The 27,908-nt window shown below is 56.3% G+C and overlaps 1 protein-coding gene across 4 annotated transcripts in view; it reads left to right on the top strand.

The window, feature by feature from the left end:
- Positions 1-23,971, top strand: part of DCHS1 (dachsous cadherin-related 1) — an 85,588-nt gene extending 61,617 nt beyond the window's left edge. For 3 of the 4 annotated variants that reach the window (XM_075742789.1, XM_075742788.1, XM_075742790.1), the window contains exons 8-21: positions 4,643-4,739; positions 4,914-5,071; positions 7,152-7,986; positions 8,298-8,537; positions 9,011-9,136; positions 9,433-9,642; positions 10,215-11,078; positions 11,571-11,684; positions 14,701-14,912; positions 15,094-15,248; positions 16,548-16,678; positions 17,181-17,467; positions 18,334-18,472; positions 18,740-23,971. In XM_075742789.1, coding sequence (XP_075598904.1) covers positions 4,643-4,739; positions 4,914-5,071; positions 7,152-7,986; positions 8,298-8,537; positions 9,011-9,136; positions 9,433-9,642; positions 10,215-11,078; positions 11,571-11,684; positions 14,701-14,912; positions 15,094-15,248; positions 16,548-16,678; positions 17,181-17,467; positions 18,334-18,472; positions 18,740-21,354 — 6,183 coding nt within the window. In that variant the 3' untranslated portion in view covers positions 21,355-23,971. The remainder of the gene's footprint in view (positions 1-4,642; positions 4,740-4,913; positions 5,072-7,151; positions 7,987-8,297; positions 8,538-9,010; positions 9,137-9,432; positions 9,643-10,214; positions 11,079-11,570; positions 11,685-14,700; positions 14,913-15,093; positions 15,249-16,547; positions 16,679-17,180; positions 17,468-18,333; positions 18,473-18,739) is intronic. The other variant, XM_075742791.1, reaches the window with a different exon arrangement.
- The last annotated feature ends 3,937 nt before the right edge of the window (positions 23,972-27,908 follow it).

Raw genomic sequence — 27,908 nt, 5'->3', positions numbered from 1 at the left:
ATCCCTGTGCACCGAGCAGGTGAGGACTGCAGAGGGCTCTGAGACCTATAGGACTGACCAGCAGGCAGAAGTTCACATGCCTGCATGGAGGGAAGGCAAAAGGGAGCCCTAAACCTGACCCAGCAGAGCCAGGGGTAAAACACGTGCAAACAGGGAGGCGGGGGGTACCGTTAACTTCTAGGTCTGAGGACTTGTGGTATAGCCACTCAGCTTTCTGTGAGGTCAAGAAAGCCACTGCCCAGCTGGACTTTGCACTCACAAGGTTTTTCTGAGAATCTGCTATGGGTCCCAGCCCAGCTTTCCCTCTCAGCACTGTGTGGTGGCAGCAGTCACCCTGGCACTGAGTGTGCTGCAGACCGAGTTACATCTGTGCTGCTCAACAGAAGTGGGTGAGGACCAACCCTCCACCCGCCCCCCCAGCTGGCTGTGTCTGCTCTGCTGTGGCCCCTGTGGAGTGGCATGTGTGGGGAGGGCTCGCTGGAGCTGGCTGAGTGGTGCTGGCAGCAACAGAGCAGAGTGGGCAATCGAGGCCCTGTCCTCATCTCCTCTGCACAGAATGGGGTGAACCTGCATCTGAAAGGATGTGCTTGCTCTGCATGTTGCTGCATTTCAGGCAGTGTGCTCAAAGCCACGTGCACTGTGCTGAGTTTAAAACATCATGGTGATGGCAACCTTTCTCTGTCACAGGTCCTGCCTGAGCCACACACCAGAGGCAGGTCAGAGCAGGCAGGACTGTATTGGCAGGCCACTGCCACACCTAGGTGGCCATCACCACAGGACCCTGGGGACACTCTGCAACTCCAGTCAGGCCTTCCCTGTTCATTACTTTTTCCCGTCCTGTTCCAGGTTGCAGGCATCCCTTGCCCAGCCGCCTTCTTGCATGTCCAGCTGGCACTCTGCTTGCAAAACTGTCTGGCAAGGCTTGGCCTGGATGAAGGGATCTCTCAGGGCCTGGTGGAGGCAGAGGAAGGCAAAATTAGTCTTGTCCTCTCTCTGAGCAAGGCTCTGGTCTTTGATTCACTCCTGCAGGCTAGGGGCCAGCCAGCCGTGGCATTGCTGAGGCTGTGGCTGAACAGGCTCTGCAAAATGGCTTTGCTCATACTCTCTCTGCAGTCTGCTGAGTGGTCTGTGCTGTGCGGGGACACCCGCAGCACACTTGCACAGCAGGCTCTGCAGTTGATCCCAGTGTTTGGGAGCATGAAATGCTGGGAGTGTCCTGCTAGAGCTTGGGAGGTCTCTTCTCATACAAAGGTACCACAAAAGCATATGCATCCTACAGAAGACAGAGCAAGGCTGAGACAGATTTAGAGTCCTGCAGGCAGGTAAATGCCATGACAGTTTTGAACTAAACAAATATTTGGGCACTTTGGTTTGAAGCTATCCTGCTAGAAACACTGGTAGAGAAGGGTGAAGCACAGGAAGAAGCCACTGTTAATCATGATTTAGGTGTAGAAGAAGGGCTTGGAGGGAAAAGTAAAAACTGAAATGATAAATGCAAAGCTCAGTGATTTATTGCAGACTTGTTCAGTGAAGTATTCATATCATGTTCATTAGGCAAAGCAGAGGGAGGTTTCTGTATCAGCACCTTGCTTTAAGCATCAGCTAGAGGGGTATCTCCCAGCATAGGATTGCGAGATGAGCTTGTTGAGCGCATCGGTAACATACTGGCAGGACCAGGTAGTGTTCACATAGGAACTGCAGTAGTAACTCCCCAGGCATGGTCATTAGGAAAAGGGAGAGGAGCAAAGGGAAGGAAGAAGTGATCTGTTTTCACAGAAGGGAGATGTCACTGGTGGGTGCCTAGGACTGGTGCTGGTGTCCTTGCTATTTAGTATTTTCCTATATCCTCCAGAAGGGGTGATTGTTTGTTGATGTTACTGGTCTATTCATAGTAATAAAAGTGAGGGTTCCCTGTGAAGAACTGTAGAAGGATCTTGTTTTACTGTTCAATTAAGAAAGAAGGTGGGAGATGAAATTCACTGTTGCTGACTGGAAAGTGATACACATGGCAAAAAGCAATATGAATTTCACTTGCACAGTGGTGGGCTCTGAATTGGCTGCTTAACTTTAGGGAGAAGATCGAGGCATTGCCATGAATGCTTTGTGAAAATGTCAGCTCAGGGCTCAGCCACAGTCAAAAAGGCAAATCAAATGCTGAGTTTTATTAGAAAAGGAACAGAGAGTGAAAGAAAACATGGTTACCCTACATCTCAAATTCTGCACACGCTGTCTGCCCTGCCTCCATTCCACTAAATAAGCAATAGTGCTAGAAAAGGTTCAGAAAAGGATGTTAATGTGATCTCTAGTAGATAATGGTTTCCATGCAGAAAGAAAATACTTGAACATTCTTTGGCATGGAAGAAACTGCAGGAATATAACAGAGGTGTGCAGCGAATGGCACAAAGAAAGTCATGGGGAAAGTAGATGTTGCTTTTTTCACAAGACAAGACCTAGACAGCTTCATAAGAAATGACCAGGCAGCAGGTTTAAAATAAACCAAGGCAGGATTTTTTCATGTAGAACATAATTAAATTGTAAAATCATTGCCAAAAGTTGCATGGGTTCAAAATTAGATGAATTCATGGAAAGAAAAAAAAAAAAATCCATCAAAGGCTGTTGAACAAAAATATGATCTGTGGCTCAGGAAGTGACTTAGCCACAGACTTCTGGAAGCTGGGAAGGTTTCACAGGAGGATTATTCCATACGTACCCTATTTCTTGCATCTTCTCTTTATATCCACCGCCAGCCACTGTCAGAGCTGTGCCAGTGGTTGAGATGGGTCTCTGATCTTCGGACTAAGGTGGCATTTGCAACAACCTTCTTGGAGGGTCGACATCAGACCTGGACAAGCCTGCCTGGTAGCAATTTTACTAAGACTGAGGTTTTTGCAGAGGCAAGACCACTTCTGTTGCTGTTTATTCCTGCGTGCATCTGAAATGGCATTTGTACATGGAGCCTGTGTGGACACTGCTCATTTAACTCCTCTGCTGAGTCATTGCTTTTCTTGGGTGGAGTTTGATTCCTTGTGGAAAAGGAGCATGACCATGCACACAAAGCAGGACCCCCTTGTATCCCGGTTGAGGGCGATGAGGGACAACATGGGGGGCAGGCCCTGCCCCAGTCTGTTACAGAGGGGAGGTTGGAAGGGGCATCCTGAGCATGACCCCGCTCAGAGGTGTCCACGCAGACACTCCTTTTTGTAAACAGCCAAGCTATATTTAGAAGGTCTTCTGCCTCCATCACTGCTGTGAAATGCTGTTCCAGATTCCTTGATCTGGTAGTTAGAAACCATCTCTTAATTTCCAGCCTAAACTAATTTCTGACCACTTTATGCTCATTTGTTCTTGTGCCAATATTGTGTTTTTGCTTAAATAGCTCTTCTCTCTCTTTGGAATTTCCCTCCCCTCTCCCCAGTGTTTACAGAGTGCAGTCACATCACTGCTTGGCCTGGCTAAACAAGTCCAGCTCCTCTGGTCTCTCCTCCCAAGCACCACCAACATGGTGCCAGCAGCTTGTGCAACAGCATTAACACTTGCCTTCTCTCAGGAGCTTGCACCCTCTTTCCTTGGATTCTTGCTCAGATTCCACTTATCTTTTTTATACATGCATTAAGGTGGTACCACACAGAGATCATCTAGCACAGATGGATCTGTGAGGATGATTTGTGCTGTGCAATGTGCTGATAGGATGTGAATTTGAGGTCTTCTGATGTGGACAGGACCACAGAGTCTGTGCCAAGTAGGGAACCTGCTCTACCAGTGAGGTGGGGGTAGGTGCAAGGAGCCTGTGCTGGAGGAGAGACAGGTCTGCCAGCAAGCATGGCTTGTTTGCTGAGAGTACCCCCCAAAACTGACAGGTGGTGAGGGGCAGTAATGGGGGTGTGTCCATTTCCATAACTATCCAGAAAAAGGGCTTGCACGCAATGCTCTTATATGTGGTCTCTGTCAGGAAGCTGGTAACTCACCTCAGAATGTGAGGTTAGCTGAGTACGTGTGTAATTAATGACTTGATAGTACTGTGTTGCACTGGCACAAAATGGTGGTCTTAAGTGCCTACAAACAGGCAGTCAGCAGTGCTAACTAGGAACAGAGGAGAGAAGGGAAAAGCCCTAAGAGTCCAGGTGTCCAAGCTGAGGAAGGACTGCCAGCTGCATTTCCAGAGATTGCAAACCTCCCTGGGCTGGCTGGTGGGAACTGAGGAAATCGCCTTCCATTGCCAGGTTGACTGGCCGCTGAGCTAGTCAGTGCTCACACCTTTGCATTTGCAGCTGAAGGGGTCTGTTGGGGCAGAGAGAACCAGGGCTTTCATGGAGCCCTGGATTTTCCTAGCTGTAGAGGTTTTGGATGTAACACAGGTGAGATAGTGTCCTCCCATCACCTTGCAGCTCACTGTTGCAGCATGCCCCAGTGCTGCTAAGCTGGTTGTTAAAGAGGGCAGAAGGGGAGGAGGGCTGGCAGAAACTCCCTTTGCCAGCTTTGCTGCAGACTTCTCCGTGTTATCCAGCCTCAGGCACAGCCTGTGGGTCTTACTGAGGGGTCTGTATCTTGGGTAAGGTGCAGGGCTGTGCCATGTGCAAGGGTTTGTGGGGGTAGTCTGAAGGGTATCCTGTGCCACTGAGCTGCTCCCTGTGCTGTGCTGCAGGTGCTGGAAGAGAAGCCATCAGGACTTCTAGTCGCCTCCCTGCAGGCCAAGGACCCTGACGAGGGTGAGAATGGGACCATCATCTACTCACTGACAGGTATGACCTGCAGAACTAATTGATGCTGCTGTCTGCCTTGAAGCCATCACCCTTGTGGGCAGATGGGTGCCCACTGTCCAAGCCTTGCCACACAGCACTCCCTCCTCCATCCCAACCTGCCCCTGCCCTCCTTCCTCTCTGCCTCTCCCTGCAGCATTTCACCTTCTTTTGCAGGAGCCTGGGCAGAGCGTTTCACACTGCACATGGCTACTGGAGAGTTGCGGACTGCCACAGTTCTACGACGGTCTGATCGTGCTGAGTACATCTTCACTGTGACAGCCAGTGACCGGGGCACGGTACCTCGCAGTACGTCAGCCATCATTCGCATTCAGGTATCCAGCACCCCAACTCCTCTTGTCCGTGCACCATCTACCCCTCACTTGCCTCTTGAAGGACACCATCCAGCTACTTGGCAGCCCTCCTCCCCACCTTCTCACCCTCCACCACTTTCATCCCAGGACACCCTCTGCCCGTGCTCAGCTGTTCATCCAGCCTTAAAATCTACGTGGAGAACCTGGGATGGGAAGGAATGGGTCTATCTGCCGCTGTGCATGTTCTCGTTTGTAAAGAGGTCAACAGCATTAGTAGTAACCAGTTCCATCTTTTTCAGACTTGGACAGCCAACCCTGTCCTAGATATGCTGTTGCAGAGAAGACCTTAGAGGTCCCCTGTGCAGAGACATTAATTCTTCCCAGCATCTACTGAAAGCAATGTTCCTGACATGCAAGGTGTTCTTCATGTCTGTATAACTTTGGCACTCACTGCCTGGTGTATTGGGCCAGACAGCCAAGTCCTTTCTCTGTTGTTAGTAATGAGCTTCCTTTTCCAGCAGAGACTCTGGTTTACCCCCAGTCACGGCGCTTTCACAGTACACCGTTTCACATCTTCCTGTCCCTGTTCTTGCAGTTCCCAAGGCCATTTGACTCTTCTTGTTTGATGTTCTGCTGCTTCTCTGTGCTAGCAGTGCCCTCTAATATCATCAGCAAGTTCATAACGTACTCAGCTTTCTTTTGCCCTTGCACCTATCAAAAGTAGATGTTGGCACCAAGAGCCATCTCTGCAAAGGCCTGCTAATCACTCTCCCTGAGCCAGTCGATCTTTTAGTCCTTTCTGTCACACAGTCATAGTCATACTGTGCCTTTCCTCAGTTTAATGAGTGATGTCCCGTGTGCTATTGCATCAGAGCCCAGCTAAACCCCAGGCAAATTAGATACACTGTGTTTCCTTTGCCCATGAGAAGAGAAGCACTGTGTTAGCCTGGCACATCTGCCTTTAGCCATTCCACAATACGTTTTATACCATTTCCTTTTTTATGCCCTATCTGTCACTGTTCTTGTCATTAAAGTTGTTCTACAGCTTTCAAAGTGTCAAGGCCAGGCTGTCAGGCTGGTTGTCCCTGAAGTGGTTGTTGGCATCCCTATAATGTAGCTATTTGCTTGACAGTCGCTAGTTTTGATACCCCTCTGGGCTGAGAGTTTTGCTGTATTGTCTTTTTCCTCAGCTCCTTGACATGAATGGCCTGAGTTCTTCAATACATTTTCCCTTCAAATAACACAGATTGCTTTTCATGCATCCTCTCTCCCATCCACAGATGCACCTCATCCCCAAATTAACTTCAGTATCTTTAATAAAGTAGTGATAGTATTTATCTATCTTTGGGTCATACTGGGTTATCTTTCTTCTCTACACCTCTCATCTGGATGAGTGTTACCTCTCTTCTTGCCTACTCTTGCTTATGGTTTGCAGAATTGTTTCTGCTGGCGTCTGTTGCCGTTGCAGCATCTACCACAATCACAGACTCACAGAATGGTTGAGGTGGGAAGGCACCTCTAGAGGTGTCTTGTCCAACCACCCTGTTTAAGCAGAGCCACCCAGAATCAGTTGCCCAGGACCATGCCCAGGTGGCTTTTGACTGCCTCCAAGGATGGATACTCCACCACCTCTCTGGGCAACCTGTGCCAGTGCTCAGTCACCCTCACAGTGAAAAGTGTTTCCTGATGTTCAGAGGGAACCTCCTGTGTTTCAGCTTGTGCCCATAGCCTCTGGACCTGGCACTGGCACCACTGGGTGCCACTGGGCACCTGGCTCCGTCCTCTTTGCACCCTCCCTTCAGGTGTTGATATACTTTGGTAGTATCACCCCTGAGCCTTCTCTGCCCAGTCAGCAGCTCCGTCTGTCCTTACCCACCCTAGCTCCCCAGGTGAAGCTCGTCTTTCACCCTGTCAAACCCATGCTTATTCTCAGTATGTTTTTCAGGTTGCTATTCATCTGTTAGGCCACAAGAGCTGAGACCTTGCCTCCTGACACCTGCTTTCTGCAGGCCCCATGTCCCCCTCTGCACTGGCTCCCCAATAGGACCTCCTGGCACACAGCACCCTGGTGCGTGCCCCTCACTGCTGCCTCTCCTCACAGGTGCTGCCATCCTCCCGGGTGCTGCCACGGCCTGATGCCACTGTGCTGACCCTGCACCCTCTCGAGGGGGTCAAGCCAGGGTCTGTGATCGGCTCAGTGGCACCCCCAGATGCCCCTGCACGAGGACAACTGACCTACACAGTGGTAGGAGGTGGTGGGGATGGCACCTTTGTGGTTGACAGTGTGACAGGGGAGATTTACGCTGCCCGGGAGCTGGACTATGAAGCTGGGGCACGGCACGTTCTCCAGGTGAGTGCTGAGGACACGCAGCATGGCTATCCCTCCAGCCGACTGGTGCTGGTACAGATCCATGTGCAAGACTGCAATGACCAGGCGCCCACCTTCCCTGAAGACCCCATCACCATCGTGGTGCCCGAGAATGCCCAGGCTGGCTCATCCATCTTCACCTTCCAGGCGCTGGATGGGGATGGTGTGGGTCCCAATAGCCAGGTGCGCTATGCCCTGCTGCACCAGGAGCCCCCTGGGGCTCCCTTCCAGCTTGACAGCCGCTCAGGGCTGCTGACCCTTCGCCAGGGCCTTGACCGGGAGGCTGCTGCCTCCTTCCTCTTGGTGGTGGAGGCCACGGACCAGGCCCGCAACATCAGCCAGCGCCGCTCGGCAGCTGTCACAGCCCGTGTATTTGTGACCGATGAAAATGACAACGCGCCCGTGTTCCTCTCACCTGCTGCTGTCAGCGTCATGGAGGACCAGCCAACGGGGTTCGTGGCGCTGCATGTGTTGGCCCAGGATGATGATTTGGGAGAGAATGGGCGTGTGAGCTACTTGTTGCGAGCAGGCAACAGTGACGGCCGCTTCCACCTTAACCCCAGCACGGGTGAGTGCCCAGGATGGTGCAGGGTGGGCGGCAGGGACGCTGGGAATGCGGGGGCTGAGGATGGTGCAGGGATACACGGGGATGCAGCATGCTGCACAGGAGGAGGAGGGTGTGGGCTGGGGAACTTGCAGGAGGGAGACTTGTGGGGTGTTGGAGAGCCCCAGGCTTAGCACCTGGTTGGCATGATCTCTCTTGAGACCCGGCTGTCCCTGGCTCACCCCAGTGCCTGCAGCCCTGCGATAGCTCTGTCCTGGGAACAGTCAGCCCTGGTGCCGTGCGGTCCCAGCTCGCCCCTCTCCCTGTGTCTGCAGGTGCGCTCTCCATTGTGCGGGCCCTGAACCGGGAGGAGGTGGTGCAGCACAACCTGACTGTGGTGGCCATGGATCACGGTTTCCCACGCCGCTCTGCCACACAGCTACTGTCTGTGCTGGTGCTGGATGTCAATGATGAGGCTCCCACTTTTGAGAAACCTGAGTATGAAGCACACATCATGGAGAACTTACCAGCTGGCAGCCCTGTGCTGCAGGTGCTGGCCACAGACCGGGACCTGGGTGAGGATGCAGGGCGAGGGTGAGATGCCTAATTTGGTCAGGGGGTCTTCGGGAGGTGCACCACCCAGGGACTGGGTGCACTCTGCTCCCTCACACCTAGTTTGGAGAGCCTGGTTGACCAGGGAGGGAAGGATCATCACCTGACCTGGAGATGAGAGATGGGCTGAATTCTGGGAGAAGCTAAGAATGAGAACAGGGACTGTGATTCCCTCTGCTCCCCAAGACTATACCCTTTGTTCCTTGGAGGTTCTTTGACCCATCTTCCCTTCCACAAGCTGAGCTGGTCTGGGACCTTCCTCCACCACACATCTCTGCCCTAGCTTTACTTGCCAGAGAGTGAGATCATCCTCTCCCACAGCCTGTGTAACCCCTGGGTGGGAAGCCTGTGAGGAGGGACGTGCAGGGCTGTGAGCCAAATGAGAGGCTCCCAGGGTTGCTGTTGGGCTGCCCTCAAACCATGTTCCTCCCTGCAGGTGCCAATGGGCAGGTGTCCTATGGGGGTCTCTCTGGAGGGCCATTCTCCATCCACCCACAGACGGGGCTTATTGTCACCACACATGCCCTGGACCGTGAGGAGCAGGAGCAACACGTGTTGATGGGTAGGGCTGTACTGGTGCATGACAGGGATGCAGCTGGTGGGGGGGTACAGAGCACAGGGGAGGCAGATGGGTGCTCCCCACTGCTGGGGTAGGGCAGTATTGCAGGGAGGGCAGGCCATGGGAAGTGTTGGGGGTTTGTGGGGGGGCAGGGTTGTTGGGTGGTTTGAGCATGCAGGAATGCCAGTGATCCCATGCCTGGCTGCCCCTGTGATTGTCTGGGCATTTGCATATGACAGCCTTGATAGTAGCTCCCAGTCAACAGGGTAGCCTGCAGTGCTCTTGCTGTGTTCCTGCAGTCTATGCACGGGATGGTGGCCTGCCCCCCAACCTCTCCAAGACAACTGTGCGGATAATAGTCGGGGATGAGAATGACCACGCACCGCACCTGGAGAGTGAGTCCTGCTCTGTGGAGGTCCCTGAGAACCAAAGCAGCGTGGCACTCTACACCCTGCGGGCCACTGATCCTGATGGAGGCGAGAACGGGCGCTTGGAGTACCACGTGGCAGGTGGGGCACACAGGGAGCTCTGTATCTTCTTTCTTGGCGGTCAGTAAGGGCTGTTCACCCTGGGTTGCCTGTGGCTCTGGGAAGCATCACCTGTGGCCCTCCTGCTCCAAACCACATGAGCTGCTGCCACCTCTCAGCCCTCTAGCTTCTCTTCCCCCAGTAAAGAGCACCCCAAGATGTGGACAGGTCGCACTTCCACATTCCCCGGGCTCTTGTCTGGTTCCCCAGAGGCTCGTACTAGTTCCATACTTCTCTTGGCTGCTCTGACCTGTTGAATTTACAGGCTTCTAAGCGAGATCTCTTTGCTGTTATCATGCCATGCATTATCTGGGGGCTCCCTGTGGCAGCAGCACTGGCTTCTAAGCTGTTGGAGCCAGTTCTTACACACACACAGAGCTGGACCGAGGAGGTTCAATCCCACTCAGGCCTTACAGAGAACAGCTCGGTCTACCTTCCCTGCCAGGCAACACTCGGATGGACTTCATGCCGTCCTCTCTGGGCAGCATAGGGCAGGTCCTTCATTGTACCAGTTATAGTCATCCTGTCTTGTTATTCCCTCTCTTCTTTTCCAGATGGAGACCCTGGGCAGGATTTCAGCCTAGACCCAGTCTCCGGTGTCCTCTCCACTGCACGTGCCCTTGACCGGGAACAAGTTGCTTCCTACAGCCTCACAGTGGTGGTGCAAGACCATGGCACCCCCCCGCGCAGTGCCACTATGTCAGTGAACGTGCGGGTGTTGGACCTAAATGACAACGCACCTGGTTTTGCTGAGGCCACCTATGTGGTGGAGGTGCCAGAGGACCTGCCTGTTGGTGCCCTGGTGTTGCAGCTGGTGGCTGAGGACCCTGATGAGGGCACCAATGGGCAAGTCTCTTACTACCTGGGCAACGAGTCCCTTGGCATGTTCCAGGTTGAGCCACAGAGTGGGCGCATCAGAAGCGCCCAGGCGCTGGACCGGGAACGCCACCCCAGTTACAGCTTCCTGGCCAAGGCTGTGGACTCAGCACCGTGGGAGCCCAAGAGCGCAGCTGTGCGAGTCACGGTCACGGTGCGAGATGTCAATGACCATGCCCCTGCCTTCCTGCACAGCCCACTCACTGTCAACTTGTCCCGCCACACACCGCTCAAGCAGGTCGTGGCCACCATGCGGGCAGAGGACAGGGACGCAGGTGCCAATGCCTCCATCCTGTATCGCCTTGCCACACCCAACTCTGCCTTCGCAATCAACTCCTACACAGGGGATATCCAACTGCTGCAGCCTCTGGGCTCACTCAGCCAGCGCCAGCGGACACTCTTCATCCTCGCCACAGACCTGGGGCAACCAGCACTCTCCTCCACCGGTGTGGTGGTGATCCATTTGCAGGAAGAGCCCTACCGCGGGCTGCGCTTTCCCCGGAGCACCAGTGATGTGGCCCTGCCAGAAAATGCTGCCCCAGGTATCAGCTGGGCAGAGTGACCAGCAAGTGCTGGGATGAAATGAGACAGGACAGGAGGGGAAGTGGGTGCTGGGCTGGCAAAACTGTGGGAAACTCAAGCCAGGGAGCACTGCAGGGTCCCCATTATGCTTTGGGTAGACCCAAGGGGCTGCAGGGTCTGACTGGTGCCCAGGCTGTTCAGGGTGGTAATCCCTGTGGGTTTGCCACAGGGTGTTCAGATCACTGTAGGGCATCACAGGTGCCTCAGTTGCTCCTGGGAGATCTCCAGGAGCCACAGTGAGACCATAGAGAAGCCATGGGCAGGCCCCACGAGTCCTGATTCCTCGCCCAAAGTTATCACTAGAGCTTACTTCCTCTACTAGCAGTGTCCTCAGGCAGAGCTGTGTTCCTGTGGTACAGGAGCAGCATGTGCTGCCCACACACCACCCTGACCCTCTCTGCCACCTGTCCCGAGGCTCTGTTGCCCATTCACACTGTTTCACTCTCTTCCAGGCACTGCTGTGGCAAGCATCCAAGCTATGCACACAGGGGGCTCTTCTGGGCGCATCACATACAGCATCGTCAGTGGCAACGAGAAGAATGCATTCCTTATCCAGCCCAGTTCAGGTACAGCACCAAGACCACCTGGGGAAGCAGCAAGTGGGAGGCCACCTGTGCTCTGCCAATGCCTGCTATCACAAGGCTCAGCACCCCCCCCAAAGGAACAGGAACACAGTCCACACCTCTATACCAGTATATTAAATAGTGTTAGTATTTGGACATGGACACTAACCTGTCATTGTCCAGAGGCTGTTAGCATAGCTCCCAGCACAATTTTGGTCCCTCCTAACTGGACCTTTCCCAAAAGTCTCCTAGGCCCAGTTCAGGAGTCAGCAGAGGTCAGGACCATTACTAAGATGCAATCTGCGTGCAGCCCCTGCCTTAGATGGCAAATTCAGCCAAATGACACATCCTATGTTGGGACCTCAGAGCCTGGCACCTAGACTGCCAAGCTTTTTTCTCTGGTGTGCATGAGGCTGCTGTGACTGCAGCACTGCTGTGGTTTCATGGCTGACTCTGTGCAGTCCCGAAGAAGATAATAAATGGGGAACCACTCACTGTCCAGAGGGCATTCTAAGGCAGCCCTCCCTCTGCACCAGACTGTTCCCTGAGCAGTCAGCAGGTGCTGAACATATCAGTGGTGCTTGTGCGTGACTGATAACCCAGGCATAGCAGTGAGGCAGGTTGCAGGGTGCTGCTCAGTGGCACTGGGCAAGCTGGCATTGTTTGCACCACATGCCTCAAAGGGCAGCCTTTGAAGGGCCGCACATCCCTTGGCATCAAGGAAAGCCTGGCTGAGGGTAGAGTGAGGGGTGCCTTGCTGTGAGGTTGATGCTTGCCCTGTAGTTTGGAAGAGACTGGGATATCACAACTCCCAGTATCAATCAAGCACCTCTCCTATGAAGACAGGCCAAGAGAGTTGGGGTTGCTCAGCCTGGAGAAGAGAAGGCTGCGGGGAGACCTTATAGCACCTTCCAGTACCTAAGGAGACCTACAAGAAAGCTGGAGAGGGACTCTTTATCAGGGAGTGTAGTGAGAGGACAAGGGGTAATGGCTTTAAACTAAAAGATAGTAGATTTAGATTAGATATAAGGAAAAAATTCTTCACTGTGAGGGTCGTGAGGCACTGGAACCGATTGCCCGGAGAAGCTGTGGATGTCTCCTCCCTGGCAGTGTTCAAGGCCAGGTTGGATGGGGCTTGGGGCGACCTGGGCTAGTGGAGGGTGTCCCTGCCCATGGCAGGGGGGTTGGAACTAGATGATCTTTGAGGTCCCTTCCAACCCAAACCATTCTGTGATTCTGTGACAACACAGCTGGAACAGACCTCACAGAACCCTTCTCCCCCTTGCTTTTCCACCCAGGTCTTCAGCCAGACCTTGCATACAGGGACCATGCTCCCCAGTATGGGAGGCTGCGGCAAGGCCTGATGGTGTCACAGAATCACATTTCCCACTGTCATCCCTGTTCCTTTGCATCCCTTCATCTTGTCTTTGCTCGAGCCGTGTGTACCAGTGGTTCTCAGAACACCCTGGACATGTCCTGGTTGCGCTCTAGGTTGCACCTTGGTTGCTGTAGCAATACCTCTTTGTCTCAATGAGGAAACGTTTCCCTCGGGCAAAGTGCCCAAAACGCAGGATTTTTCCCTTAAAACATGTCCCTCCTTGAGTCCTGTTTGTCGGTCTGTGAGATGCTGTGCTGCTTTCTCCCAGAGCAAGGGGCTGCATGCTGGAACCAGATATGGAGTGCTGGAGCACCACAGTGAGGGAGGCCAGGGAGGACTGGCACAGTGCTGCTCTCCTGCCCTGTGCCAGCTACTGAGCAGTGTTAGCTCTGCTGTGACAACGGGCCAGTGCATGGGCACCAGCTCTCCAGGGAGGACCAGAGGTGATGTCCACAGGAGCTGTATGAGAGTTTTGCATTGGAGAGCACACTAAAGTGCCTGCTGTGGACAAGACCAGAGCAGACAATGTCATAGGACCATCCTTAGCCCCATACTGTGGCACTTCAGGCTCTGCTGCTTCTGTCCCAGGCAGGAACAACCCTTCAGAAAGTGGACTGCTGCTTACTGCTTTCCTTGTATTTTGTCTGGCTCAAGCCAGCCCCGGCGGCAGGGCCTGCTTTGGCAACCACATGGTGCAAGAGGGGCAAGGGAGCACAGCCTGCTCCCTGCCCTTGGGTTGCAGGAAGTGAGGATGCAGCCGTTCATACCAGGGCGCCATGCTGGTAGCTGTAATCTGTGTGCATTGGAACTTGTGTTATCATGCAAAGCTAGCAGCAGAGCTCTTAGGCAGACGCTAAGCTTGTCCAAGGCCACATAGCTGTTCTAGATGCCTCATACTGCATCCCTATTGCCTGACCAATTCACATGGAGGTTGCACGTAGATGCTGAAACAGGCTGCAGAGAGTGTGAGGCTCTGCAGGACTCCCCAAGGCAGGAATTCAGCCGCAGGAGCACAGTTCCTCCTCATTACATTTCAATGCATGCCTGTAGGAATGCTGCCAGTCATTTTAGCATATCTTTTTGGATGCCCTCCACCTTCTTGGGTGGGAGAGCAATACCTTGTCATTATGAAAACCCAGGTGCACAGTGGCTCAGGAGGATAAGAATGGATGTCTGTCCTCAGACCCCTAGCAGGACAACTGGCAGCTGCTACAGTGTCTTCGTAAGGATTTGACCTAGACTAATAGCTGCAGTTAAGTGACTTTGGCTTGGAGCTTGATGAGCTTGTGTAGCAGTATGGGTCTTGACACAGAGCAGTTTGTTTTTAAACTGGCCATACCTCAGATGCTGTCTCCATAGTGGAGGACTATTGCATGCTTTAATGTAAGCAGAAGCTGTCTGTCCTGAGCAGGGTGCAGGATTTATCACCCAGGGCGGCTGACTGGGACTGATGAGAAGGCTGTCAGTTTGCAGAGGACTCAGAAGAGCTCAGTGTGTTTGTTCTGTCTCTCTGAGAATGGATGGACGAGCAGAGGGCTGGACTGAGTGCAAGGGAACAAAAGAGAAGATGAGGGACGGATGTGCAGGTGCATCACTCACCCCCTCTTCAACCACCCCATCCTGCTGTTTCTCTGCTCCCAGGTGCCATCTCAGTTCAGGACTCCAGCAGCCTGGATTTTGAGGCCAGCCCCCGCCTGCGCCTTGTGGTCCAGGCAGAGACAGCAGCTTCCTTTGGCTTTATGGCCATAAACCTTAACCTGCAAGATGTGAACGACAACTTGCCACGCTTCCAGCTGCAGAACTACGTGGCATTCATCTGGGAGTCACAGAGCTACGACTCACCGGTCATCCAGGTATCAGTGGGGGCACAGGCAGGGACATCTGGGCCCCTGGCCTGCCTCTCTGCCAGGGTGAGGGGGTGGGGGGCTGTGCCATGGGCCTGGGGCTGGCACCTATGGATAGGTCTAGCTTTGGAGGGCTGTGGTTTGCAGCACTCCACAACTGCACTACTGAATCTCTTATGTGGCTTTGCAGGTCCTGGCAGATGATCTCGATCAGGGAGCGAATGGGCAGGTGACTTATGCCATCAACCAGTCCCTGCCAATGACAGGCTTGTACCACATCGATCCTCAGACTGGCACTATCACTACTGCTGCCATCCTGGACAGGGAGATCTGGTCCCAGACCCGGTGAGTGGAGCGAGACTAGCTTGTGCCACAGGTATGAGGAGGACATAGCTGTGGAGCAGCATCCCCAAGGCTGTGGAGGATACTCTGCTACTTGGTGCTACCCAAAGCTGTCTCAGCTCTGTCTGTAAAATGTTTTTGCTAAACAGCAGGAACTTAGGCTTAGTGTTAACAGGGGGAGCAAATGGTGTTGAAGGCACAACAGATGGCCACGAGATGAGCCAATGCTCTGTTCAGCCTGGTCTTTGCAAATGTGAGAAGATTGTGAGGGGGCCAGTAGACTCTTTTCAGTGGCTGCATCCATTCCCTTTCCTGCTTGCTTAATCCAGCCTACATATGCTCAGTCTCTTCCCACGCCCATGCATTGCACCCTTTTGCCCTGCCACACATGCTCCAGGCATTACACACTGCCCTGAACCCTCTTGCAAGTCCTCCTGCATTCAGCTGAGGTCCTCTGGGCCCCTCACTGTGTGCACGCACTCTAGACATCGTCCAGCCAGTCTAGCCATGTGTATATAAGATAATGGCAAACACTACACAGAACGAATTTAAGTCTTCCCCTGCCCTTTTAGACATGCATGGTTCAGATGCAAGGAACAACTTCTGCCACCCCACCCAGGCTATGTTCTCTCCTCTGTATGCATGCTCCAATGGCTACATGTCTCTCTCTCATCTTCCCAGGCATGGGGAGGCCTAGGGCATTCATTCCGTTCACATACCGATCACCATTCCACAAAGAGGCTCCACGCATTCCCCAACACCCAGATATGCTCCAGATGCCTGTCTCCTTGCACCCCACAACACACTCTGCCTGCATCATCTCCCACACATGTTCCAGACACCTGCCCCTTGCACACAGACTGAAAATGCTGTGGGTGCATCCGCTATGTCCCCTTGCAAAAGCTGCCAACTGGGCATGCGTCTTTTGTCCTAGTGCATGAATCCACTGCCCACCACATGCTCCAAACATTTGTACCACTTTCACTGCCTGATCATATGCTGGACACAAACCCACTGCCCTCCAAACACGCACCTCAGATGTGCATCCATCTGCTGCCCTGCCCCACCATACTCTCAGTGTACACACATCCACTGCCCCACACATGCACTCCAGATGCTCTGCATATATCCGTTGCCCCAGACACTCCAGATGCTGCGCACAGCTCCACTACTGCATGAACACACTCCAACCTGGTGCACACATGCGGTAGCCCCCCAACATGCTGTGCATGCATGCATTGCTACCTCACACATATGGCCACATCTTTGAACCTTGTGCTGTGCCCTTGTGCTTGCCCACAGTTTGGTGGTAACGGCAATGGACAGAGGGACGCCGCCTCTTGTGGGCTCTGCCACGCTGACCGTTGTGGTGATGGACATCAATGACAATAGCCCCACCATCCCGTTTCCCTGGGAGGTGCGGGTCCCAGAGAGTAAGTGCAACTCAGCTCCATGAGGTAATGTGTCACCGATGGCAACAGCTGAGGCGCAATAGACACCTGTGGGTCGGGAAGAAGCCCCCGGAGAGGCCTGTCCATCCCCTTGCCAAGGGCTAGCTTGTGCTGACCCATGGGCTGAGCTCCCCCTGAGCTCTTCAGCACTGCCCCATCTGTGATAGGCTGAGGGTTGTACAGCCACTGTGTTGCAGCTGTGTCCTGAGGGAACCAGCTGAATTCCCAACTGATCCCTGGCCCCTGCTTGCACTGCAGGGTCTCTGGCTGCACACACCTGCCCTGCCTGCTCTCTGTCCTCAGCCTGTGTGCCCTGTGCCAGCCTTGACCTGCCCTGCCTAGCTCCCAAGACCTTCCCCTTCACCTCTAGCACCTTCCCTTTGTCCCTGATGCTCAGGCTCTGGTCTGAGCTGGTTTCCCACCACATGAGCCAGGTCTTCTCCAAGGAGATGGGGCTGCTTGCTCATGCCTTGCCTTTCCACAGACACGCTGCTGGGCACCCAGATAGCCCAGCTGACCGGGAATGATGTGGACTCAGGTCCCACGCTCTCCTACACCCTCATGCTGGATGGTGATGCCATGGGCACGTTCAGTGTGCTGCGGTATGGGGGACGCATTGCCCTGACAGGGCCACTGGACTACGAGCAGCGCAGCCACTACACCGTCACCCTGCGTGCCTCTGACACACGCCATGAAACCGAGGCCAACCTCACCGTCATCGTGGAGGATGTGAACGACAACGCACCAACTTTCAGCCAGGGCTTCTATCAGGTACTGTGCACACAGGTGTGACAGGCAGCGTGGGTCTCCTGCGTGAGCCCCTCTGCTGCTGCTGCCGCTGCCTGGCTCACCTGGCCTTACGAGGCACAGAGATCCCCTTGAGGATGGGTCTGAGCTTGTCTTGGCCTCTCTCTTCCTGGGCTCCCATCCACATCCTGACACCCCTTGTGCTGTCTGGTGTGGACAGGAGGCTGAAACCAGGCAGGTAGCACTGGGATCAGGAGCTGCGGGCCTGCACAGCTGCATGCAGATGGTACTTGATGGAATGAGCGGGAACAGTGGGAAGGCCAGAAGTGGTGGGAGATGGGTCACAAGCCGGACAAGTGTTTCTGGCGAGATCTGGCCTGGAGCCCCATAGGCAGATCACTGGATGAAAGCTGACTCGTGCAATGTGCTGCATCTCTGGAGCAGACATGCAAGTAGCTGGGAAGTCGCAGAAATGCTTGAAAGTTGTGAGAGCACAGACCAATCTAAGTGTCTGTATGTGTTGTTTGGCACAAGACGAGCTGTTCTGATTTGCGTAAAATACCTTTTGTTGAGAAAATATCAGTTATTAAATAGTTCTTCAGAACAGCAAAGTAGAGAAAAGGATCCGGAACTGGATGCTGAAGCTGGTTGGGAGTCACACTAGCAAGGCTAGGTGCTGTGCACATGGGACAGGCCCCCTCAGTGTGCCAGCCATGGCCCTGGTGCAGGGGTGGGGAAGGCCCCGGCCAGCAATGAGCCGGGCCGCATTGGCTATCGCTGCCCTGGCCAGCCCCAGACCTTCTCCCAGCTCTGCTGAGTGGCTCCAGGCAAGGGGGAACAGGCGCCCGCATGGGGGACCTGGTGCTGACTGGGGCTTCCTCCTCTTCCAGGTGACGTTGCCGGAGCACACACCTGCAGGCAGCATCATTCTCACTGTGAGCGCAACCGACCCAGACTCGGGGAGCAACGGGGATGTCACGTTCCACCTGGCCGTGCCCAGCCTTGACATCGCCATCGACCCCAGCAATGGTGTGTGGGGCTGATGGCTGTGTGGGGCCCATATTGTGGGTTGCTCTGACAGTGCCTGCAGAGGGAGGTGTCCCCATGCTGGCCCAGGCTCAGCCCCTCACCAGGTCGCTGTCTGGGGTGGCTAGTGAGGCAGACATGGTGGTGTGGCCATCAAGCGTTCCCACTGCAGCATCCCAGATGCCTATTTCTCCAGCCAATAAATAACCCTAAGACCCTTCCCAGCTCCCTGTTGGCCCCCATGCTGACTCTGGCTTTGTGCCCTCACAGGGACCCTCTTCACCATCCGTCGGGTGGAATTCGATGCCAGCCAGCCCACCCTGGACCTGGTGGTGGAGGCCCGCGACCATGGCTCACCCAGTCTCTCATCCTGGGCCACAGTGCAGCTCCAGGTGCTGGATGTGAATGACCACAGCCCCAGCTTCCAGGTGCCACGCTACAATGCCAGTGTCCCCGAGGACCTGCGCCCAGGAACCACCGTGCTGACCCTAGAGGCAGGTGATGCTGACCTCTCCCGGGAGAATGCTGGCTTCGACTACACCATTGTCAGTGGCAATGGAGGCAATGCCTTCCAAGTGGAGAGCCGGGTGGCCTGGGCAGGGGGACATCTCCGCATGCAAGGTGCCTTGGTGCTTGTGGAGCCCTTGGACTTTGAGGCCATCCCAGTCTACAACCTCACTGTGGCAGCTTCAGACCGAGGCCTGCCGCAGCGCAGCGCCACAGTGCCTGTGCTCATCACCGTGCGCGATGTCAACGACAACCCACCTGTGTTCACCCGAGCTGAGTACCGCACAGCGGTGAGTGAGAGCGCACCCCCCGGCACAGAGCTGCTGCGCGTGGTGGCCCATGATGCTGACTCAGGGCCCCATGGCCATGTTCACTACACCATCAGCTCAGGTGACCAGCATGGGCTCTTCCAGCTTCATGAGAGCACGGGGGCCCTGTGCCTTGCACGGCCCCTGGACCGGGAAGCCCAGGCACTGCATGCACTCGTAGTGCAGGCCATGGACGTGCCGGGTGGGCACTTTGCGCTGGTACCTGTAGCCATCGAGGTGAAGGATGTCAACGATAACAAGCCGTACTTCCCAGTGGAGGTGCTGAGTGCCAGCATGCGGGAGAACCTGCCTCCTGGCACACTGGTCACCACATTGCATGCCGTTGATGCAGACACTGGTGTCTTTGGGGAACTGCGGTACACAGTGCTGGAGCAGCCGGTGGGGGAGCCCGGCATGGTGGAAGGCCGAGATGCCTTTGCCGTCAACAGCAGCTCTGGGGAGCTGCGCTCCCGACTTACCTTTGACTATGAACGAGCCAAAGCCTTCCAGCTCCTTGTCAGGGCCACTGATGCTGGCAATGCCTCTGCCACAGTGACCGTGCGGGTGCTGGTGACAGGGGAAGATGAATATGATCCCATCTTCCTCAGCCCCTCCTTCAACTTTGAGGTCCCTGAGGGGGCCCGCAAAGGGCAGAGCATTGGGCGGGTGCTGGCAACAGATGAGGATGAGGGGGCTGACGGCGTTGTACTGTACTCCCTGGCAAAGCCCTCACCATACTTTGCCATCAACCAAACCACTGGCACTATCTACCTGCGTGTGGACAGCCAGCCCCAGGCTGGGGCCGGGCATGCCAAGAGGGAGCCACGCGAGTTGAGCCTGGAGGTGCAGGCGCGCAGCCCCCTGCCCGCCTCCCGCTCGGCCTCTGCACAGGTCACCGTTGACGTCACACACACCTCCTTCGGTCTGGCTCCAGACCTCAACCTGCTGCTGGTGGCCGTGGCTGCCTCGCTGGGGGTTGTGGTGGTGCTGGCCGCGGTGGCCATTGTGCTGGCACTGATCCGCTCTCATCACCGCCGGGGCCGCGAGAAGCCAGAGGGGGATGGGCCACTGGGCCGCGTGCAGAGCGGTTCCCTGCAGAAGCTTGGCCGCGAGGAACCGGCGCTTCCTGGGGGCGAGCACATTTACCACCAGGCCCTGCCGGGGTATGGGGGCGAGCCGGCAGGGCCCTACACGCGCGGTGGCTCGCTGGACCCCTCACACTCCAGCGGCCGAGGCTCTGCCGAAGCCGCTGAGGATGATGAGATCCGGATGATAAACGAGTACCCGCGTGTGGCCAGCATCACAGCCTCCATGCAGGAGCACATCTCTGCCCGTGGCCCTGACTCTGGCATCCAGCAAGACGCTGACCAGCTCTCCGACATCTCCTGCGAGCCAGCCGCCCTGGAGAGCACCCAGTGGTTCAAGAGCAAGAAGGGCTCTGGGCTGCTGCTGCCAGGGCCGCCCCCACAGCTGTACCGCGAGGATGGGGGAGGCAGCGCCTTCCTTGGTGTGCGCTGCGGCCTCAGCGTCTCCTCCCAGCCCCAGGACTATGCCTTCCCAGAGGATGGCAAGCCCTCTGTGGAGGGCTCGCTCACCGCCATCGTCGCCAGTGATGAGGAGCTCCGCGGCAGCTACAACTGGGATTACCTGCTGAACTGGTGCCCCCAGTTCCAGCCACTGGCCAGCGTCTTCACAGAGATTGCTCGCCTCAAGGATGAGAGCTCCCTACGCAAGCCCTTCCCAACCAAGCCCAAGGCAGAGCCCAAGCCCCGCATTGACCCCCCACCCCTCATCACCTCAGTGGCCCACCCAGGTGCCAAGTCTGTGCCTCCCAAGCCGCCGGCAAGCAGGACCTTCCCGCACCCATCCTCCCTGCGCCGCTCACCCATCAGCCATGAGGGCTCCATCTCGTCCTCTGCCATGTCGCCCAGCTTCTCCCCTTCGCTGTCCCCTCTGGCCGCCCGCTCCCCCGTGGTCTCACCCTTTGGCATCTCACAGGGGCCTTCTGCCTCTGCCATCAGTGCCGAGCACTCGCTGGAGCCCCCCGAGGAGGCCGAGCTCAGGATTTAGACCTGGGCCCGTGGACTCCTCCACCCCACCCTGCAGCCATGGGGTCAGGAACGGGGCCAAGCACAGAGCTGCTCTGCATAGGTGCTAATCCTGCTCTCCCAGCACCTTGCCTGGCTCGGGGCCTCCATGGGCTGTGGGTTCCTGTGTCCTTTGGGGCTGCTGGCTCCTGTCACTCCCTGTGGTCTGGCAGATTCAGTGCTGGTTTTGACGCCCTATGGACTGCTGATCCTAGTGCCAGCACCCCAGGGTGATGGTTCCTTGTACTGCTCATGGTGTCTCGGATCAGCGCCTGGCAGGATGGTGCTTCATGGTACTCTGTGCTCTGAGAGACGCTGCGAGCAGATGGGCGGTGCCTGCCCTGCTGGGCCGGGGTACTGCAGACTGCAGACCCTGCCCATCCCCAGCCACTTACCCAAGACATGCAGCAGCCTGGGCGCAGCAGGATGCTGAGCCATCCCTGATGGCCTCTTCCCTGCAGGAGCTGGGGAGGAATGCTCCCAGGGCATGGGTGCACTGCTCAGCAGGCACAGCCACAGCAGCCTGACAGTCTGTCCATGCTACCTGCGGGATTGGGGATGGCTGAACCTACTTCCTGATAGTGAGGAGACACCCGTCCCAGGCCAGGCTGGAGTGGGAAGAGCAGGCAATGCCCACTTTCTGCTTACCAGTCCATGGGTGCTGGGGGGAAAGGGAATCCTTTGGGGTGTCTCAAGCCCCTCCACTTCCCACCACTGCATGTGGCCCTTTTAAGGGATCTCCTTCCCAGAGCTGCTGGAGAGCCCTGTTCCTCGGGCCCTGGGCTGGGAAGCGGGTGCCCTGCTCAGCATGGGAGCCCCGTTCCTGGAGGAGCTGCTCCCAGGGCCAGGTACCTCTGGGCTGCAGGCTGGCTGGGGCACTGGACACAGACACTGCCCAGGCACCAGGCAGGCTGTGCGGAGGTGGGGCTGACAGGAGCAGCAGTGTGAGAGCTGCAGCAGAACTGACCCCGAGACAGCCTGGCCCCAGGAAAGGCAGCGATGTGGCCACTCAGCAACACAAGCCGGTGACCTCCTCCCACTCCATCTGCCCCAGGCCTGGTGTCCAGCCTGCAGCTGCGGGAGAGCAGGTGGGAGGGGGTACCCCAAAAAGCCATGTGGCCAGAAGCTGGCATGGTGGCAACCAGCATGTTACAGCCACAGGGTGCAACACTGGGCAGCTGGCCTCCCCCATGGCCCTGCAACATGACATGCTCACCAGGGCAGTGGGGCCACCAGGAACACCTCCAAAAATGTGTGCAGGGGCTGCTCTGCACCACTTCTTCATGCCATATTGTGAGCATGGGATAGGGCCACGCTTCAATGGGGCTGGTCCCCATCCTCACTCCAGTACCACTCACACAGCCAGCCTTGCAGCTGGTGTCACGCTCACACTGGGGTCCAGCCCCCACCCAGCGCTCACCCTGCAGCCCATGGCTAGTCATAGTGGAGCAGGCATGCATCGCATGGCCCTGTGCCCTGGGAGTGCAGTCCTAAGGTCTGCCTCTGTGGCCCTGGGTGCTCACAGTCACTGTGACCCACACACAGATAGGGGTGCAGGGCAGGGGCCAGGATCAGGGCATGTGGGGCACCACGGCAGCCCCAAATGCATAGTCACCCTGGGCACAAGCATGTTTGTGGTGTCAGGGCGGACACCCAGCCATCTGAGAAGGGGGTCAGGGGAAATTTCTTGCCTATCACACTTTTCCTAGATCCGCTCTGTAGCCTCAGCCCGAAGCATGTCAGCACCGTGGCTGTGATCCCAGCCCCAAATGTTTTATCACAGTAGCCAAAACCCATCACTTTTGCCCACTCCCTCCCCATTTCCCTCTAAGAACCATCTGTGACTGCAGCCTGATCTCTGTCATTGCCTCAGCCCTAAACCTCCCCCTTTGTGCCACGGGTCCCAGCCCAGCCTGCACTGTGGGTGTCCCCACACTGCAGGTGCAGTGCTGCACCCTGGTCCCCACGATGCACGTGTGAGTGGGTCCCTGGTGCCAGCAGCCCTGGGAGTTGTCCTGGGCACAGAGCAGTGACACAGGACAGGGATCTGCAGCAGTGATGGTGGAGGAGAATGGGTTCTGCCTCACTTAGCACAGGGACAGCCCATGGGGGCTCTTGGGGCGGGCACCCATCGTCCCTCCTCTCCTGGCCGGGCTGTCCTGCTCATGGGCACCATGGGGAGCACACTGAGGGTGCCGTGTGCTCCCTGAGCCCTGTGAGGCCAGGGTGGCCAAGCAGCCCTGCTCCCCCTTGCATATTTGGGACAGGGGACACGGACGGGTCACTGTCCTGCACGCCACTTAGAAGGGTCAGACACATGGCAGCCCCGCTTTGGTCTGGTGGGGGGGGGGGGGGGGGGGGGCACAGCCATGGGCTGCTGAGCCCAACCAGGAGCCGAGCCTCCAGTTATTTATTTTTACACATTGTACTATGATTCCTGTTTTCTACTTGTTTGTACCTTTTGTATCGTGTCTCGCTGAGCTGCATGTATTGGGCGCTGCTCATCGGCCTGCACACTGGGCCATTCCAGCACAGCCTGGACCCAAGTGCCAACCTCTCAAAGAAATGCCTTAATAAACCACACTTGTTTGTACAGAGATGGACATCATCACTGCTGCTCTGGGCTCGCATTGTGCTGGCACCATGGCCCTGTCGGGTGCTGGAAAGAAGGACCAGCAGGGCTGGCAGGCGGGAGATGGGCAGCGGGTAGGACCTGTACCCTGTGCTTCGCTCTGGGCAGCTCCTTGGGTTGGTGAGCTGGGACTAGCTGGGGCATGTGGGCTGTGCTGTGGCTGCTTCTGGCCCCTGGGGCAGACATGCCAGCTCCAGCAGCCCTGCTGCCTGGCCACAGCTGCGTGCCTCCTAGCCTTAGCAATAAGTCAGGCCAGTTTATAAGGTGCAGGTCTTTCACCTGAGCACAGCACTGTGGGCTTGGCCTGGGTGCCCCTGACTCCTCCGGTGGTGCATGGTGCGGCTGCGCGCATCCCGGCATCGCTACACACACGGCCTTGGCTTGGCTGTTGCCCTGACCAGGCCACCGACACCCGCGTGCATGACTACATCATACAAGTCCCTTCTGTGAGAGGCTGCTGAATCCGGCACATGAGGCTGCCACAGTGCAATGGCCCCAGGTCTAACCAGTAGTGAGGTTGAGCGCGGCTTCCCGACAGGCATACACACAAAACACAGGCGTACAAGAGACGTCTACGACATGTGTGCACGCAGCTGGCCATACAGAGCAACACAGACAGGCACAAACAGCACCAACAGCCTCATCCTGCTCCCCTCGCTGGCTGATGAAGGTCTGTTGGTGGGACTATACATGTACAATGTGGAGCTCTCCAGTAGCTGGGCTTAGACACAGAGTCCCCAGATTCCCAGTCTCCCCAGTTGCTGACACCTAGACATACGAGTCCCTGAAGCCACAGCCCCATTCCAGCTGCTACAGACCCCTCATTACAGACACCAGCACACACAGACACACACACACAGTGTGCATCCCTGTGGTAAGTGGGCTTAGAAAATCAGTCTACCCAGTAGCTTGCCTTTGGATCTCCTCATTGCCTGTTGCCTACCATACACAGACACATGGAGACACGCAAGTCGTTCACAGTTCATCTCCAGACCTTATGGTCTCTCTGGGAGTTGGCCAGGACTCCCCTGATCCCTGTGGCAGCTTTCTCCCCTGTGGTCCCCCCACCCCGATCCCCCCCCCCACACCCACACCCTCACATCCCCACCCCACACACACCGCCACCCCCTCCACACCCCCCCACCCCCCACAAGCCCCCCCCCCCCACCTCCCTATGCAACACACCCCCCACCCACCCACACATCCCCCTACACACACCCCCTCCCACACCCCCACACTCTCTCTCACTCTGGCCCTCTGTCCTGTGATCTCACTCCATACACATCTGACACACATGCACACAGAATAGAGTCCCTCTGGCCCAGGAAAACAGTTAGAAATTGAGTTTAAGATGACAGGACAGGCTGTGCAGTCATCGGACACAGGACATGGCCAGACAGATGTACTGACCATCAACCCATTTACATACGACCAGCCACTTTCATCCCTTTTTCCCGTTTTCCCATTTTTTGTTCTTCCCCAAACTACATTGATCCTTCTTTCCTCACCTTCTAGTTCCTCTGCTAAACATCCCATAGTAAGTCTTGCACAATCCTAAAATGCTCTGCATTTTGCCTCTTGTATAATGTCCCATACTCCTAGGCAGTGCCCCATCAGTCTGTGGCAGGACTGGGAGAGCAGCTCCCATCCACTCATTCTGATGGGTGCCGCCCGCAGACCATGGGGCTGATCACGAGCCAGTGACAGCCTGGGCAGAGCTGGGGAAGGGCGTCCCCTTCCCTGACCAGGTTATTGGGGTTCCTCTGCCCTCCACTGTTTCTCAGTGCTACTTTATCACATAACGTAACACCTTCCAGCTACCTGACCGGTAGCAACAGCGATGCCTGTGCATGCTGGGCATGCTCGCTGCTCTGTGGCTGAGACTAAGGGGTCTTTGGCCAGCAGGAAGGACCTTGATGTTATTGTTCTCCCCTGGCATTGCTGACCTGGGGTAATCCCGACTGTCAGAGGAGGAGGCACACTTGCCTCCATCTGCAGGGACAACACACAAGCATCCCCGGGGCAAGCAGAGCTCCACCCAGGATACCTTGGCAGCTTCACTGGGTGCTCAGGCTTTCTTGTCCCCTGCCTGCTGCAGGCCAGCTAGTCAGACTAGCAGCAGATGCTTGTTAGAGTAATTAGCTCTCTCAGGGCAACCTAATCTTTGCTGGCCAGACGGATCCAGGAAATAATCTCCTGCAAATCTCATCCCACTTAAAGTCCTGCCCAAAGCTGTAACCAGCTGGACGGCTGGGTGGGCTGCAGCTCTCTGGCAGCGCACACTGCCCAGCACCCTAGGCCCCCAGCCAATGTGCGTCAAGGCTGAGCCGCGGTGAGTCCCTCCAGGCTGCAGCTGTAGCTGCTGGGTGGGTGCCATGCAGACTGGGGTGGCTGGCCAGGTCTGGGGCGCCAGGGAACCGGGAGTGGCAAGGTGGGCCACCCCATATGTGGTGGGACAGGGTGAGGGTTGGGACACGGGAAGGACTGCGTGCCTGGGTGCAGGACGAGGAAGCAGCAACGGCTGCACGGCTGGGAGTACAACGCAGCAGACTAGGAACATCCAGATGTGGCCTCGGTGCAGGGACCACACTCTGCCCTGCAGCTGCTCATTCTGGTCCCGTCAGGGCCCCACATGCCTCCCTGCACGTCCCGAGTCTTTGTTTCCTCACTGGGAAGGGACAGCACCCTGGGCCACCTCCAGCTGGGCAGACCCAGGCTTCGGCACCTCCCTCACATGTGGGACAGCTGACTCCCAGCCTGACAGGCAGCTGCTACCTCCGCATGGTTCAGTAGCCTTCCTGTGGCACAGCAGAAAGCTCTTCCCACCAACGAGGCTGGGGGGACAGGGCTTGGCTGGGTGCAAGGGAATGCTGGGCTGTTCCCTCTAAACCTTCTCTGCTGCACTGGGCCCCGCATCCCCTGGCCCCCAACCTCTAATGGCTGCCTTGCACCCACCATGCCCAGCCCTTTCCCCTCTGTTCCCTGGGCACGGTCTCTGCACACGCAGCTCCCCTGCTCACCCCCCTGGCCCCGCAGGCTGGGACTGCACAGCTTCGGGCAGGCAACCAGCTCCAGCTGCTGCAAACCACACAGCGCCGCATGCATGGAAACTTTACATGTGCTTCCAATTGCAGGGGCCAGAAGTGCCCTAGGGCTTCGTGCAGACACTCACGCTATGGGCAGCACCCACAGAGGAGTGCTGGTGTCCCACAAGAAATGGGGATGGAGAAGTGGGTTCCTAGAAGACACAAGAACTAGCCTCAAGGTGGCAGGGGAAGTACTTTGGAGGCCAGAGAGGGGCCTGGGTGAGCCTGAAGAACATGGGCTGAGGCGCTAGCATCAATGAGATGCTGAGGGGCATTCTGTGAACAGGGAAGATGCTGGTTAAGGCCCACTGGTCTCCTGGCTGCCTCCCTTCACCCAAAAGGAGCAGGGCCAAAGGTCTGCAGCAGGCACTGCCCGCCTGAGCACGTGGCATCTCCACCTCTCAGCGGCACGTAGCTGGAAAAGCATTGCCTGCACAGCAAGGCTAAAAGCAGGAAGGAGAACAGTAGGACTGCTACAGCCCCGGCCTTTTCTAGGAAAGGACCTTCACCGACCCTGCAACAATCTGAGCATCACCCCACTTTTTTAATGATGCCTTGTGCTGCTACTGAGGCAAGAGAGATCCTCCGGGCCTTTCTCCCCCTGGCAGCTGCTGCTCTGGATAGCCACAGTGTGGCTCTGGCATGGGAGACACGGCAGCCTGGGCCAGGTAGGTGGTTTTCCCATTGTCCGTCTCTTTCCTGGCTTGGAAGAAGCAGGAAAGCAACTGGGAACTGCTGGAGCCACGGTATGTAGCATGTCTTTGCATGTGAGCAGGGCTGGGACAAGGACTAGGCTAGCTGAGCCAAACTGGCCTGGGG

This window comes from Balearica regulorum, chromosome 1, assembly GCF_011004875.1.
Source record: "Balearica regulorum gibbericeps isolate bBalReg1 chromosome 1, bBalReg1.pri, whole genome shotgun sequence".
Lineage (NCBI taxonomy): Eukaryota > Metazoa > Chordata > Aves > Gruiformes > Gruidae > Balearica > Balearica regulorum.
This window is presented reverse-complemented; position numbering and strand designations above follow the sequence as displayed.